Source organism: Aspergillus terreus, genomic scaffold (genome assembly GCF_000149615.1).
Source record: "Aspergillus terreus NIH2624 scaffold_9 genomic scaffold, whole genome shotgun sequence".
Taxonomy (NCBI): Eukaryota; Fungi; Ascomycota; class Eurotiomycetes; order Eurotiales; family Aspergillaceae; genus Aspergillus; species Aspergillus terreus.
Genome location: NT_165932.1, coordinates 409,562 through 422,849, shown reverse-complemented (window position 1 = coordinate 422,849; position 13,288 = coordinate 409,562). Strand labels below are relative to the sequence as shown.

The 13,288-nt window shown below is 53.2% G+C and overlaps 6 protein-coding genes across 6 annotated transcripts; 4 read left to right on the top strand and 2 right to left on the bottom strand.

Annotated features, from left to right (window-relative positions):
• Positions 1 to 280: 280 nt before the first annotated feature.
• On the top strand, positions 281 to 1,807 carry ATEG_06396 (uncharacterized protein; the record flags this gene model as incomplete). Its single annotated transcript, XM_001215574.1, has 2 exons — positions 281 to 1,118; positions 1,296 to 1,807. 2 exons carry the CDS (start codon positions 281 to 283, stop codon positions 1,805 to 1,807), a joined length of 1,350 nt encoding a protein of 449 aa, XP_001215574.1.
• An 820-nt stretch (positions 1,808 to 2,627) lies between these two features.
• Positions 2,628 to 3,751, top strand: ATEG_06395 (uncharacterized protein; the record flags this gene model as incomplete). The annotated part of the gene is made up of 5 exons (XM_001215573.1): positions 2,628 to 2,690; positions 2,748 to 2,813; positions 2,863 to 3,009; positions 3,062 to 3,234; positions 3,286 to 3,751. 5 exons carry the CDS (start codon positions 2,628 to 2,630, stop codon positions 3,749 to 3,751), a joined length of 915 nt encoding a protein of 304 aa, XP_001215573.1.
• Positions 3,752 to 4,296: 545 nt separating this feature from the next.
• On the top strand, positions 4,297 to 4,983 carry ATEG_06394 (uncharacterized protein; the record flags this gene model as incomplete). The annotated part of the gene is made up of 3 exons (XM_001215572.1): positions 4,297 to 4,305; positions 4,375 to 4,629; positions 4,726 to 4,983. The coding sequence occupies 3 exons, from the start codon at positions 4,297 to 4,299 to the stop codon at positions 4,981 to 4,983; spliced, it is 522 nt and encodes a 173-aa protein (XP_001215572.1).
• Positions 4,984 to 6,037: 1,054 nt separating this feature from the next.
• Positions 6,038 to 7,005, top strand: ATEG_06393 (coiled-coil-helix-coiled-coil-helix domain-containing protein; the record flags this gene model as incomplete). Its single annotated transcript, XM_001215571.1, has 3 exons — positions 6,038 to 6,243; positions 6,362 to 6,751; positions 6,840 to 7,005. The coding sequence occupies 3 exons, from the start codon at positions 6,038 to 6,040 to the stop codon at positions 7,003 to 7,005; spliced, it is 762 nt and encodes a 253-aa protein (XP_001215571.1).
• An 826-nt stretch (positions 7,006 to 7,831) lies between these two features.
• ATEG_06392 (regulator of nonsense transcripts 2) lies at positions 7,832 to 11,641 on the bottom strand (the record flags this gene model as incomplete). Its single annotated transcript, XM_001215570.1, has 7 exons — positions 7,832 to 7,935; positions 7,990 to 8,131; positions 8,183 to 8,491; positions 8,541 to 8,819; positions 8,867 to 9,024; positions 9,075 to 9,366; positions 9,416 to 11,641. The coding sequence occupies 7 exons, from the start codon at positions 11,639 to 11,641 to the stop codon at positions 7,832 to 7,834; spliced, it is 3,510 nt and encodes a 1,169-aa protein (XP_001215570.1).
• A 513-nt stretch (positions 11,642 to 12,154) lies between these two features.
• On the bottom strand, positions 12,155 to 12,538 carry ATEG_06391 (uncharacterized protein; the record flags this gene model as incomplete). The annotated part of the gene is made up of 1 exon (XM_001215569.1): positions 12,155 to 12,538. One exon carries the CDS (start codon positions 12,536 to 12,538, stop codon positions 12,155 to 12,157), a length of 384 nt encoding a protein of 127 aa, XP_001215569.1.
• Between the last annotated feature and the right edge of the window lie 750 nt (positions 12,539 to 13,288).

The window sequence follows — 13,288 nt, the reverse complement described above, 5'->3', positions numbered from 1 at the left end:
TTTGTGACATTGATTGATGGTCCTCATCTGCAAGGCAGGGTGAAGCACCGAGTGAGGGCCGATGAGTCTCTAGACATGAGCCTTGGGTAGCGGTCAAGGATGAGCTGGTCTCGGCTGGTCGAAAAGGTGTTATTAGTGCGTTGGCCTGGGTTTTGTCAAAGCAACAGAAGTTGAGCTCCCGGAGCTCCCTTATTTAAGTCTGGATCTCTTTCTATTGATCACACAATCCAATCCTCAGTTACACATTTCTTTTTCCCAAATTAATTGCGATATCAATACAATGACGGTCAGTGCGGAGGAGCTCTTCAATGGGCTTGGTCAGCAATACGAGGAGTCATACGTCGACAATGCTGGGCTTGAGGAGGTCATTGACTGTGCTCTCAAGGAACTCCCACCAAAAAGCCGAGTTCTCGATGTAGGCTGCGGAACTGGAAAGCCAGTGGCAGCCCGCGTCGCCCGTGCTGGTCATGAGATCCACGGTATCGATATCTCACAGGAGATGGTCAATATTGCCTCCCGCCAAGTCATCGGCCGGTTTGAGAAAGCAGACATGACGACCTTCCAACCCTCTAAGCAGTATGACGCTATCTTCACCATCTTCTCCATGTTCCAGCTCTCGCACAGTCAGACATACTCAATGATGTACAAGTACTCTGAGTGGCTGAAGACTGGCGGGTTGCTCGTATTGGGGACCATACCCAGCACCAGCCTGGTGGATGATGAGGGTCTGTATGATGCCTCGGGAAAGGTTGTCCGCCATGCCGATCTTCTCTTCATGGGTAGGAGATTCCTCGGAACCGTTTATACTAAGGACGGATGGCGGGAGTTGTTCCGGGCTGCGGGCTTTATAATCCAGCTCGAAAGATCCTTTACCTTCAACGCAAAACCCCCGTACGACAAGGAGATCCAAGATCACTACTTGATTATCGCTAAGAAAGTTGTCGATCACGCGCTTCTGGGGCCATATCCGTTCCCGACGTCATATCGTGGCCCCCATCCACTCAGTGAGGCTGCCTGGGCTCCTTTCGCAGAGCGTCTGGTTAGAGATGAGTTCGACGCAGTGTTGGAAGTGATCAAAGGGAGTAAGAAGGTCTTGGATGTTGGGAGTGGCTATGGGAGTGAGTATAACCTTCCGATATGTGCGCACACTCCCGGCTAACAGTTCGCGGAACTCCCAATCGCAATGGCGAAACTCGGAATTGAAGCATACTCCCTCGAGCCAAATTTAGACCGGAAAAGGGTACAGATACAACAAGCTCAGTCCCAGGGTTTTACAATTTGCAGCGGCTCAGCAGAGGAAATTCCCTTCCGCGACAGGACGTTCGACGCTGCCGTCGCCATGTGGATTCTTCACTATGTAGATGATCTCGACAAATCACTACGGGAGATAGCACGCGTCGTTGACCCCAGCAGGCCAGGTTCTCGAATTGTCATTGTTCAGGGCGCTCCGGATAATGAAGTGGTCAATTTATTGAATGACATATGTGCACCCCTTAGTGCACAGAACACCGCTATTGACCATCAGGGGTATCTGTTGAACGCCGCGGCAACAGTATTTGCTGAGTACGGCTTTAATGATGTTAAGGTCTTTCGTGTCAATGCGTACTGTGCCTTTCCTGAAGAAGATCTCACGGAGAGATGCCAGAAAGCAGCTGAGGTTTTGGCGGGTTTCTGGTTCAGGGACGATCCAAATTTTGTGCAGATGAAGGAGGCGCTAATCCCGCATTTGAAGCTGCATTTTAGGGATCGTCCGCATGCGATCAATGATGAGGTTGCTGTTTTGGTGGCTAAGCCGCTGCCAAATTGATCATCCAAGCTTGACATTGGACTTCTTTTTGGCAGGCGTCAGGATCGAGCCCTTGCACATATCCCAAGGGCCTAAAGATATAATCTTTCTATTCTCTTATCCAAGCGGCTTCCTTCTACGTAACTATTCTACATCCTACAAGAGCCACCTCGTTTACTCTCTGCTTTAGATACTGTACCGAATCATATCTGTGCCTTGGACACAGTCTCTTAAGAAAGCACTAGTCCTCGTCAGTGAATGGCCGACGTTCAACCAGCGGAAGCGCTATGATAATTCCTCGGATGAACTAAATACTGAGTGGGAGACGATTCGCCGAGATTCACTCAGGCGGCTGCATTTCAATGAGAGTGTGTTGAAGATGGACTTACGGAGAAACGTTTGATCCTATTGCAGGACAACCCTAGCAGCAGAGGTCACTGTGCCTCCGGGAACTAATAGATGTCAACTGTAGAACCCAATGTCAGGCCTGCGTTTTGCTTCAAGATGAAACCAGTATGGGTAGAACGGGAACCAACATGGTTGCCAGGTCTTGGGTTAGCTACGAAGACCTATGTTCATTCATTTAGAATTGCGGATTGCTCCATGTTTTCGGTATACAAGATGGCCGGATGCTGCAGGCGCATATTCACTTCCAAATGTGAATCCGCGGGTATTGTAGGCATCTCCACCACAAAGTTCCGCGGCTCAGAGAAGCCACGGAGCAACTCGTCCCGTGTCGGAATGTGATCCCCCGCTAGGATGGACATGACTTTATTGATCTATTAAATTCAATGTCACTCTTCAGGAAATAAGATTCTTACTCTACTATACACAATTCACCATGGCCAGCGTCAAAGTCGCACCAGCCACTCCATCAGAGACGGAAAAGAAACGCCCAGCTCGGGTATAGCAGGACCCCTTTATCCGATCGTTAACCGTCACTAACCCGGTATCCGCAAAGGCCATTCCGCCATGGGTGTCTCTAATCGCTGGAGGTACTGCCGGTGGTATTGAAGCGACGATAACCGTGCGTTCCTCTCTCAGAACCATGTCTTGCCTTACACTAACTTTTCCAGTATCCCTTTGAATTCGCCAAAACACGGGCACAGCTCTCTTCGCGCGCCGGCGCGCCGACGCCCAAAAACCCTCTGGTGCTGATTGCCCAGGTCGTGAAGAATGAGGGCCCTGGCGCTATTTATACCGGGTGCTCCACCCTTGTCGTAGTATGTATAGAACAGCTCCCCTAAAAAGGCCTGTAACTTATCCGGGCTGCAGGGTACGACCGCCAAAGCTGCCGTGAGATTCCTGTCCTTCGACACCATCAAGAATCTTCTTGCGCGCGAAGACGGCTCCTTATCTGCCGCTCGAGGCATTCTGGCCGGCATGGTGGCCGGCGCAACAGAGTCGCTTCTCGCTGTTACGCCCACTGAGCGAGTCAAGACCGCACTGTATGCTCTCTTTTATGTACAGGATTGAAAGACAGACTAATCGTACATTAGGATTGACGACGCCAACGGGCCCAAACGCTTCCGCTCTACGCTGCATGCCACGAAGCTCCTGGTCCAAGAGTCCGGCATCTCGGCCTTGTACCGGGGCGCCGTGTCCACGACTGCGAAGCAGGCTGCGACGTCGGCCGTTCGCATGGGCACCTACAACTTCCTCAAAGAGACAGTCAAGTCGCGGGAAATCTCTACCGGCCCGGTAACGACTTTTGGAATTGGCGCCATTGCCGGGACGGTCACCGTCTACGCAACGCAACCGTTTGACGTCGTCAAAACGAGGTCGCAGAGTGCTCAGGGAGCCAAACTGGGCGAGGCCATCTCCAGTGTCTTGACCGAGTTCGGAGTCAGAGGTTTCTGGAAGGGCAGTACGATGAGACTTGGTCGGCTGCTTCTGAGCGGTGGAATTGTCTTTTCGGTTTATGAACAGGTTGCGCAGGTTTTGCTTGGGAGGGCTGGTAAATAGACAGTTTCAAAGTAGAATTATGTAGAACTAGATTTAATGGCATGTAGTTAATTCAATCAGTGATACTAGACAAGCGCTATTCTGTATGGTTCTGTGCCTTTCTCTCCCAAGCAAACCGAATAGCTACTGTACCATGGATCTGAACTATGATGCTGGTTGTAAACGCCAGCTAGGCAGGTGCTCTCAGCTACAACGGGTATACCTCCTACTTCCTTTGGCAGTGTAATTGCTGTGGTGCAAGGTACTAGTTGACCTTGAATCTCCGGTTTGGGCATAAAGGAGGTATTGGTAGGAGCCAGCTTCAGTCAATGGTTATTATTCACATGCATACAGGGTATGAAGAATTCACACTACGACAGATGTGTCGTTTGTCTTGCCAAAAGCCAGTAGAGAGCATCATTAACTGCACAAAGCCTAATTCACTTCCCTCAGTAGTAATAGGTCAGGTCAAGGTATAAAGAGGTGACTTCCAGCCTTACTTCTCTCGTTTTCCTTCCTGCCTCATTCTCCAGCCTTATTTATATATGTTCTTATGAGGACACAGCATGCGCATAGTAAGTTTGGGTCAATACCAAAGTCTTACTTCTATTCATGGGAAGATAGCTAACAGACGTTCCACATAGGCAGCAAATCGCAATGCCTATATCATCGACTATAAGCAGTATACATATCGTGTCCATGTTCTTAGCGACAGTCAACCCTTCATTTTGTTTCCGCTTGAGGCGCCTGTGAGACATGGGCTGCCTCAGTATAACATTTTACGTACCACTAGGTATTTTAACTATGTGGTTGCCCTTGTTGTCTACAAACAGCTGAAGAAAGCAATGCATAAGACACAGACGCTAGAATTCCCACCTGCCGTGAAGCCTAAAGTAAAGGTAAGACAGGTGGGAAGACTGCCGCGTCGTTAATCAAGACTAAAGTAAGCTATTTCAACCTAGTTAAATTTATCTCCTGACTAATACCTACTATAGGATAAGTGTGAAGAAGCGCGGAATCTCCTGGAAGAGTTTGCCAATCTCTTGAAGATATATGATTACCAAGTCGATCCGGACAACTGTTACGAGCATCTGGAGACCTTGACAACCAACCGTTCGACCACGTATAGTAGCGATGAGGCGCCTCCTAGGAAACCCGGTTTTCTGTCACTTATGCCTAAGTCCTCAGACAAGGCTTCGGATACAGAATCAGACAATCACTCGTCCTCAACCAACCCGCCTTCCAAGGAATAAACGTTTTGCTGCACAGCATCATTGACGATATTGTCAACTGCCTACACGATATTCTGTCACATCCCAACCAGTTTGGGGTCACTCCAGCTGATGTTATTACATTAACAAGGATCCATCAGGATATCTCTCGGCTCTGGTAAGTCATCTCGTGCCGATGACGCGCCTGGCGCAGGCGTGGTATCTCCTCAGCGACTGCATGAAAGCGCGGTATCTGTTCAAGATCCTCGACGACGAGGGTGTGTTCCGGGAGTTAACGGCCGGTCGGCCGCGCCCCCACCCCCCGATTTATCATCTTCTTCCAACAGACGATGTGTCTCTTGTATGCCATCAACGCTCATTCAGCCTACAATCTGGCCGAAATCATGGAGCTCAATCAATGTCCCAGCAAGGGTTGGGTCGGCTCGGACTGCCGACTCGCGCTGGACCGCAACGAGGTCAACATCTACCAGACCAACTAACTTACCGACGTGGACGTTCAATAATCTGGAGCAATACTTCGCTCATCCCCGGGCCCGCGCTCAATTTTGGAGTTTTCTTGTTCAAATTTGCTGGGATTATAGAGGTTGTTGCCTTACTGCCTAAGACATGAGCATCTTTGCCTTTCTATCTGAAGACGAAGTGGACAGTATCGCAGGTGCAAACAAGAAGCTCAATGACTATTCCGGCGTTCAAGGGCGCTACAGGCCCGCTGAACAATGCAGTTGCCAACAGCTAGCTAACATATCACTAGGATGATGTGCAACCAAACAGCCATAATGAGCATTGACTGTTTCCAATAGTTCTCTGGAGGAATGAAAAGTACTTGAGTACCTAAGACCTGTATACTTGGTAGTTGTAAATAAATCACTCTTATTGGCTGCGGACCCCGTGACCGCGATCCCCAAACAGGAAACCTGATTCCTGACAAATCAGGCGTGCAAACTTCAACATCTCGGACGTTCGTTCGCTTCTCCGCCTCATCTTCGTTTCTCCCCCGTCCATGAGTCTCGCCTCCCTGTGACCCCCGTCCGGTCCTCAATTCCTCTTTCTCCCTCAGTCTCCCCTTCCGCCCGCCATGTTCCGTCCCGCCTCGCGAGTTCTCCTCCGCGCCCCGGCCGTCGCAGCCCGTGGCCCGGCCACCAGACGATTGATAAGCACCTCGCCCGCAGAGCACACCAAGTCGCGCAGCTGGAAGGGCAGCCTCCTGCGTCTGGGTCTGGCCGGCGGAGTCATCTATTACTACAACACGAGCCCGGTCTTTGCCGACCAGCCTTCCTGTATGTCCGCTCCGATACACTATATGATTTTTTCCGCACCGTTCTGTGCCTTGGCTGCGATCAAACAGACCAGAGGAGACGCAATGCTATACAGATCCCTCCATACTGACACACTCTACTAGTCTCCTTCCGCTCCACCCCCCAATCCGCCCCCGTCGACGACACCCCCCTCCAACCCTCGACTCCATCAAGCCAAGATCCGCCACAGAAGGAATCCGCCGCGCCGGCGCAGCCCCAGCCCCAGCCCCAGTTCGATGCGCAACAACAACCCCCCCACGAGTCCGCGGAAGCCGCCCCCGCCCCCGACAGCGCCTGACCAACGCGCAGGAGCTTGAGGACGAGGCCGGCCAGGAAGCCGCCTTCAACCCGGAAACCGGCGAGATCAACTGGGACTGTCCCTGTCTGGGCGGCATGGCGCACGGCCCGTGCGGCGAGGAGTTCAAGGCTGCGTTTAGCTGCTTTGTGTATTCGACCGAGGAGCCGAAGGGTATGGATTGCATTGAGAAGTTCAAGTATGTGTTTAGCCCTGACCCTTGACCCTTACGGTGTTGAGGTATGATGGAGTGTGGAGGGTTGATGCTAATGTTGTGTGATGTGTAGGGGCATGCAGGATTGCTTCCGCCAGTACCCGGATGTCTACGGTGCCGAGCTGGAGGATGATGATGAGGCCGCCGCTGCTCCCGCTGAGGCTGGTGAGGCTCCGGCTCCGGCTCCCGCCGCAGAGCCTGTCCCCGCGGCGCAGCCTGAGACCAAGTCCGAGAACTAGATAATGCGCCCGCGGATCCGACTGAAGCAGTCGGTTATAAAAGCAAGCTCATGAATGGGGTCGTCGGAGTCCGGGTTAGAAGAGATGGATGAGCAGGGCCGTGTACTATAGACTTATATGCCCATTTCTTGCCGCTTCTCTTTCTTTGCTTTTGGTTTTCCCGCCGGCAATGTCCTGCCCTTCTATACAGCTACAGTGTCTCATGGCATCTCCTACGCTTTCTTTTTCTTTTGTCTGATTTTGAGCAGCCATTCCCACTCTTGCCTTATGTTGCTTTGTTATCGCATGTGTAACTACCTGTACGTGTATGTCGTGTGGATTGAGACGTGATAGAAATAGATCCGTTTTCGCATCATAATATCCATGCAGTCACAGACTACGGTCGTCCATATGGATCTAGAGCATAACTGATCATTATCACTAAATCTAACGGCAATACAATTCGGCATCGGGAATCCTGGTCCAGCTGGACTACCGCATCCGTTACATCGCGCGGTTGATGCAACGGACCACGACGTAGTCGGTGAAGTAGGTCAGCTCATGCCCAGTACTGTCCGGATCACCACTTCAATTGAGCATGTCTACATCCACAGATGCGGTGCTCAACCTGTCGGTGTCTGGCGATAGCAATGCAACCGCAGGCTTTATCAGCGAGGATAATCCGCGGCCATAACAGTGGTGTCATTGACTTCGCAGATGTCGGACGCTGGTGGCTATCCGTGAGCCCGCAAGATCAGAACGAATGCCGCGGATCTCCATGGGCGAATGGTTGACCCAGGTTGGATACTGTCGGTATCATGTAACGAACACAGCCACTAAAACAGTCCTACCAGTTGACGTCGCTGAGCTGGAGTTTCCGTGAACGAAATGCGGAGCGGTTGGCGCCAGATTTGTCCAGGCGGGCATCCCGTGCCGGGCGTTTCTCGAGGCCTAAGCAGTTTAGTGATCGTCCGATATGATGGCCTCTGGAGGGGAGGGACACACCATCACTAGTTTCAGTCTCGTTGGTCATCTCGTAATTAAGGACCAGACTCTTGATGCGCTGCTGCTCTTCGCGATCCGCTTGTTGCTGGCTGCGCATCGCAACCGCAAAGCTGGAGTCAGACGGCAGATCGATGGTACGTGTCTACACAGTCAGTATCATTCCAGTGAGTTGGAAGGGGTTAAGAAAACGCACCTGCTGCTTGTTTCCTTTCTTGGTCATCAACGAAAACGCCATGGTCCTCTGAGGTGCCTCGGCTTGCTCATTTGCGGGATTCTCGGCGGCGCTACCCTCACGGGCAGAGCGCCGCATTGGCAGCGGGATATCGAAAATCCCCTTGCGCTCAAACTTGCGAGACTCCAAACTCTCGGACATCATCTTCTCAAACTCCCGATCGAACTCGGCTTCGGCTTCCGGGTCGCGCTCCTCTTCCTGGCGGGTGACGAAGATCTGTTCTTCTTCGGAATCGCTCTCGTCATTGTGCTCGGCGTTGGGGGCAGATGCCTGCAGATAAGTTTAGCATAATACTAATCCACCGGGCAGAAGAACCGACCTCAGCCTCGTCGCTGGATTCCTGCTCTTCGTCTACCTCGGGCATGGCGTCTTCCTCTAGGTCATCATCCGATGAACTGCTCTCAGCGTCGTCTTCGTCGGGTTCCACAGGTCGCTCGGAGTCTTGCGTCTTGAAGTTCTGGGCCACAGCCTCACTGAACAACGCAGTGGCTTCTTCCAAATCGGTGGCCAACTTCCACTGTGGACGAGTCATTGAGTATGTGTCCTTGACGAGGAAATCGATGTCCATAGGTAACGGGTCCTTGGTGAACATATAGTACTGGAAAAGTCAGCGTCAAGTTTCACAACTGGGCGACTGACAAATACCTGGAAGAAAGTCAAGAAGAAGTCCAACTTCTTCTTTGCAGACCCACGATCGAAGCAATGTCCGCAAGTGTCCAACAGAGTACACACCAGTCGAACACGGAAAAAGTCATCTGGCAGATCCAGCGGGTTCAGCTTCCCGGGCATCGGCGTTCCACCTTCTACAGCATTGTCAGTAAATCGAACTCATATCTGCCTGTATGCAACCCACCATGGCCGAACGTGACGATGCGGTACAGCGTATCAAAGACCACAGGAGAATCAATCATCTTGTAGTTGTAGAGCTCTCCAAGGTACTTGACTTCCGCGATACGTTTCTGGTTGAACTTGAAGTCGTTCTGCTCCAGTCCCAGCGTAATCTGTTCAAGGACATTGTCCACAACACCGATGACGAAATTCTGGTGATACCTATACAGAGCGCTCACCAGGATTGCAAGCAGGTGGATGTTGCCGTATTTCACTTTGACGGGCTTGCTGAACACGCGCTCCAGGATGCAGACAACCTTGAAACTGTTAGCTACCGTGCACTGACACAGCCTAGCTTTGGCTTACATCTTGCTCCTCCCAGTGAAGCTTCCGGATCGACTTGAGTATTTTCGTGTAATTGCGCTTGTTCATGTCCAGATAGATCAACTTCCGAATGAAGGATTCCATAGGCGTGCGCTCCTTCTGCTGGATCGCAGGCCGAGGGGGCGGATCCACATAGTAGACGGCGTTCTCGATGATCATCCGCTCTTGCTGGCTCAGATGCTGCACGGTCTTCTTACGTCCGAGCGTCTCGAGGAACGAGGCCATTCGCGGCGAGGTTTCCGGGTTGCGGAGTAAGTAGCGTCCGCAGTTCTCCAAGAGATGGCCGATGATCTCGATGTTCACCCGTGAAAAGTCGTCAAGCGAGACCTTGAAGCAGTGGAAGATGATATGCTCCGGGACGACACCAAACTTGGTCAGCTCGGCGAGGTAGCGGACGTTGCTCATGCGGACCTGGCCAAGAAATTCCTTGGACTTGCGGCGCTGCAGGCTGCGGAACTCCTCGTCGAGATACGTAGTCAACCCTTGGGGAATATCGGGAAGATACTGGCCGAGCGTTGCCACCAGACGAGAGTACAGAGGCAAAAGGTCGATACGCCCCTTGGGCACGTCCGATACCGCTTTGATGAGCCTGTTCCTCGACGCCTTCGAATTGACAAAGCAAAAGTCCAGAGCCAGCTGATCGACTTGGTCCTTGGTCTGCAGGTCGGGCAGTTTGGCCAGAAGCGCATCCACCTGCGCGCCAACGGTCCTGCTCGCAATAGCCGTAGATTGATCGTCGGCGTCTGCGGCCGCTTTCTCGTCCGACGGCTCAGTCTTCTCTGCGGCAGGCTCCGCAGCTGTCTCGCCGTCCTTCTTCTTTGCGCCTTCGTCCGCCTCGCCCTTCTTCTTCTTGCCGTCCTCCAGCAGCACCGCAGGGACTTTACCCTTAAGGTCGACCAGGTTCTCGTAGAATCGCCGCTCCTCCTCGTCCTCCCAGATCCCAGCGCCCTCGCCCTGACCTCTCAGATACTCGGACGTCTTCACCAGGCCAATCCCTCCGCTCGACGTAGCATCCGCAGACTCCTGTTCGGCGAGGGCGGGCATTTCCGCCCCCAGCGCCTCGCACAGAACCTGGGTGTTGGCGATCAGCTTCTCCAGTGATTTGGTCTGCTTCTCAAAGTTGGCTTGGCGATCCTCGAATATCTCCCCGCTCTTCACGTACGCCTCCGCGTTGCGCCGGCTCTGCGCCGCCAACGCCCTCTGGTCGCGGACCACATGCGCCTTGACATCCTCCAGGTACCGGTTGAGGATACTCTTGAACCGCAGCTGGGTCTTTTCCGGGGTGAGCGGGGGGTCGTTGTCACCAACTGCCGCCCCATCCGCAGCATCCTCTCCACCTGCGCCGTTCGCCGCGTCCGTCGACGTCGTCGCTCCATCCGCCTCGACCGTCTTCCGGCCCTCGTCCGCCGGCTTGACACCCAGAATATCCCAGCTGAAGCTCTTCACAAACAACACAGCCAGCGGCAGGTTAGCATGGTCGCGGTCATGCCCGAGCAGGTCCTTGAGCACCTCGAGCGGAAACGGCTCAGCGTCCTTGTCGTGGTCGCGGGGCGCCGACGGCGCAGCCGCTTTCACCTTGGACGGACCGTCCTTGCCGGCGATACCCAAGCCGCCGTCCTTGACGCCCTTTGCGCCCACATCCTCCGGTCGCTCGATGTCATCCAGCGTGCGCAGCACCCCGACCAGCCACAGCTCGGTGACGACGCGCAGCAGCACGCGATGCCGCGACAGGCGCTCCTTCTCTTCGCGCTCGCGCACCTCCTGGCTCAGCGCCTTCAGCTGGCCCTTGTCCGGAGTGCTGAGGCCGCGGCCCAGCAGCCAGCCGATCTGGCGGGTGAACTCGGCGGGGCCGAAGCGCTGGTGCAGCGCGCTGGTGATCTCGACGCCCGTGGCGATCTCGCCCGGGGACTTGAGCTTGCACAGCCCCTCGTAGCAGGCCGAGATGATCTCCGACAGGTATTTGTGCAGCGACAGGGTGCGGATGTCGGTTAGGAAGGTCGCTTGCGAGGCGGCGTTGATGCCCGTGCGCAGACGCTTGATGAAGGCGGTGTTCTTCTTCAGGGCCGAGTCGAGCGATTTGCTGACGGGGAAGATATCTGTTTTCTCGCCGCGGGGGAGTCGGTTAGACGCTGTTCTGTTCAGAGGGAGCCCCGTGCGTGGGGCGAGGGAAGGGTTCGTTACCGCTCTCTCCGGCCCATGCTTTCTCATTGAGATCGCGAAGGGCTCCTGTTTGAGTTAGAGATATGCTTTACTTGCTGGGGGCGAGGGAGTGAGAGCCCGGTTGAGGGATAGACGTACGCTTTCTCTGATGGTCCATCTCGTCCTCCCGATATAGAAATCAACTGTCGTGGGGTCCTTTCAAAGAGTCGGAAAGGAAAGCGCACAAGTGACTTGAACGCCACATTGGTGAAATGGCGTAGAGGGGAATGACGCGCACCGTCTTGCAAGTCAGCGTCAGCGATGTGCGTCCAGGGTGAAGTGGTGTGTGGTGGTTGCGAGGAAGCCGGAGCAAATGCGGCGAGGGTGGGAGCCGAAGGCGGCTGCTTAGTCGGACTAGCCCATTTGCCTCTACAGGTCTCGGTCTTAAGAGTATCATCATCGCATTCATCAACCATTACTTCCAAAACGAACTATTGACAACTCCTACAAAAAAACAATCGACAATCTCCCATGAACCAGCCACCCATACAATTATATTAACACACTTTTCATCCCGCTGCCTCATTGTACCTCGTGCGACACCTCCGTGAACCCCGTCTTCTTCCCCTCCTCCAGGTTGAACAGATGGGACTGGAATTGATGTCGCATCTCCTGCTCATTCCAACTCTGCCGACGATTCGGGGTCGGCTTCCACGCCTTCACAATCTCCTCGCTATCTGACTTGTCGTTCCAAGTCTGCCGTCGAGTTAGGTTCGTCTTCCACGGCTCCACAATCTCCTCGTTATCCGTCTTGGGGGGGTCGGTGGAAGACGAAGACGAGGGATAGGGCCTGTCGGTCGCGCTCCTGCGGAGGCGCGATGCGTCTCCCGGGCGCACGACGGTTTGAAACTCGGAGAAGCCGGTGGGAGGCCCTGGGAATACGTTTTGATGGTCAGAGGCGGACATAGTGTTTGTATGCGCCGAAAGGTAATGAGTATTATCAATACTCGCGATGGATGTGGTCTCTTTATGAGATGATCGTTGCTCAAGCGTGCTTGCTTTGTTTGCGCGAGATGGGTCAATGTCGGAGGATTTAGATCCCTCTGATTATGGCGAAAAGACTAATGTGCTAATCCTGCGCTGAACCTACAATCCTCCAGGGCTCGATTCCGTCTTATAGTGACCATCAGCCCACGTCTGCAGACAGTGGCGAACGACACTGACGTTTAGGTTTGATCATGACGGGTGGTACTCCCACACTCTCGTTCGCGGCCAATCTAGCGGACGAATGGAACATCACAGCTTCGGCCCGGAAGGAGCTTGGTATACCATCAAAGATTGATGCAAGTGAATGGCCTGTTAGACTGTCTTGCCAACACGACTATAGGTAACGTACCTTTGAGAGCATCCAAAAGGCACACTTGATGGCTATAGAATGACATAATCTGTCGTGGTTGTCACGTGCCATCCACGACCATATCTACAGATCTATTGAAGAGAAATAGAATCACCAGTAGAACAAAGCTTTTGGATCTGTAAACCCTAAGATACAATCATATTTTCAAGTCGGTGGCATGCATCACCCAAACCTTGACGAAACAGACGAGGACAATCCAACAAGGTCTCAACAGGTCGTGAGCATCTACATTCATAGTCAAGGTCACTCACAAGACGAACAATCAGCAGAACAAAAGGAGACTCCGCATGTGGACACAA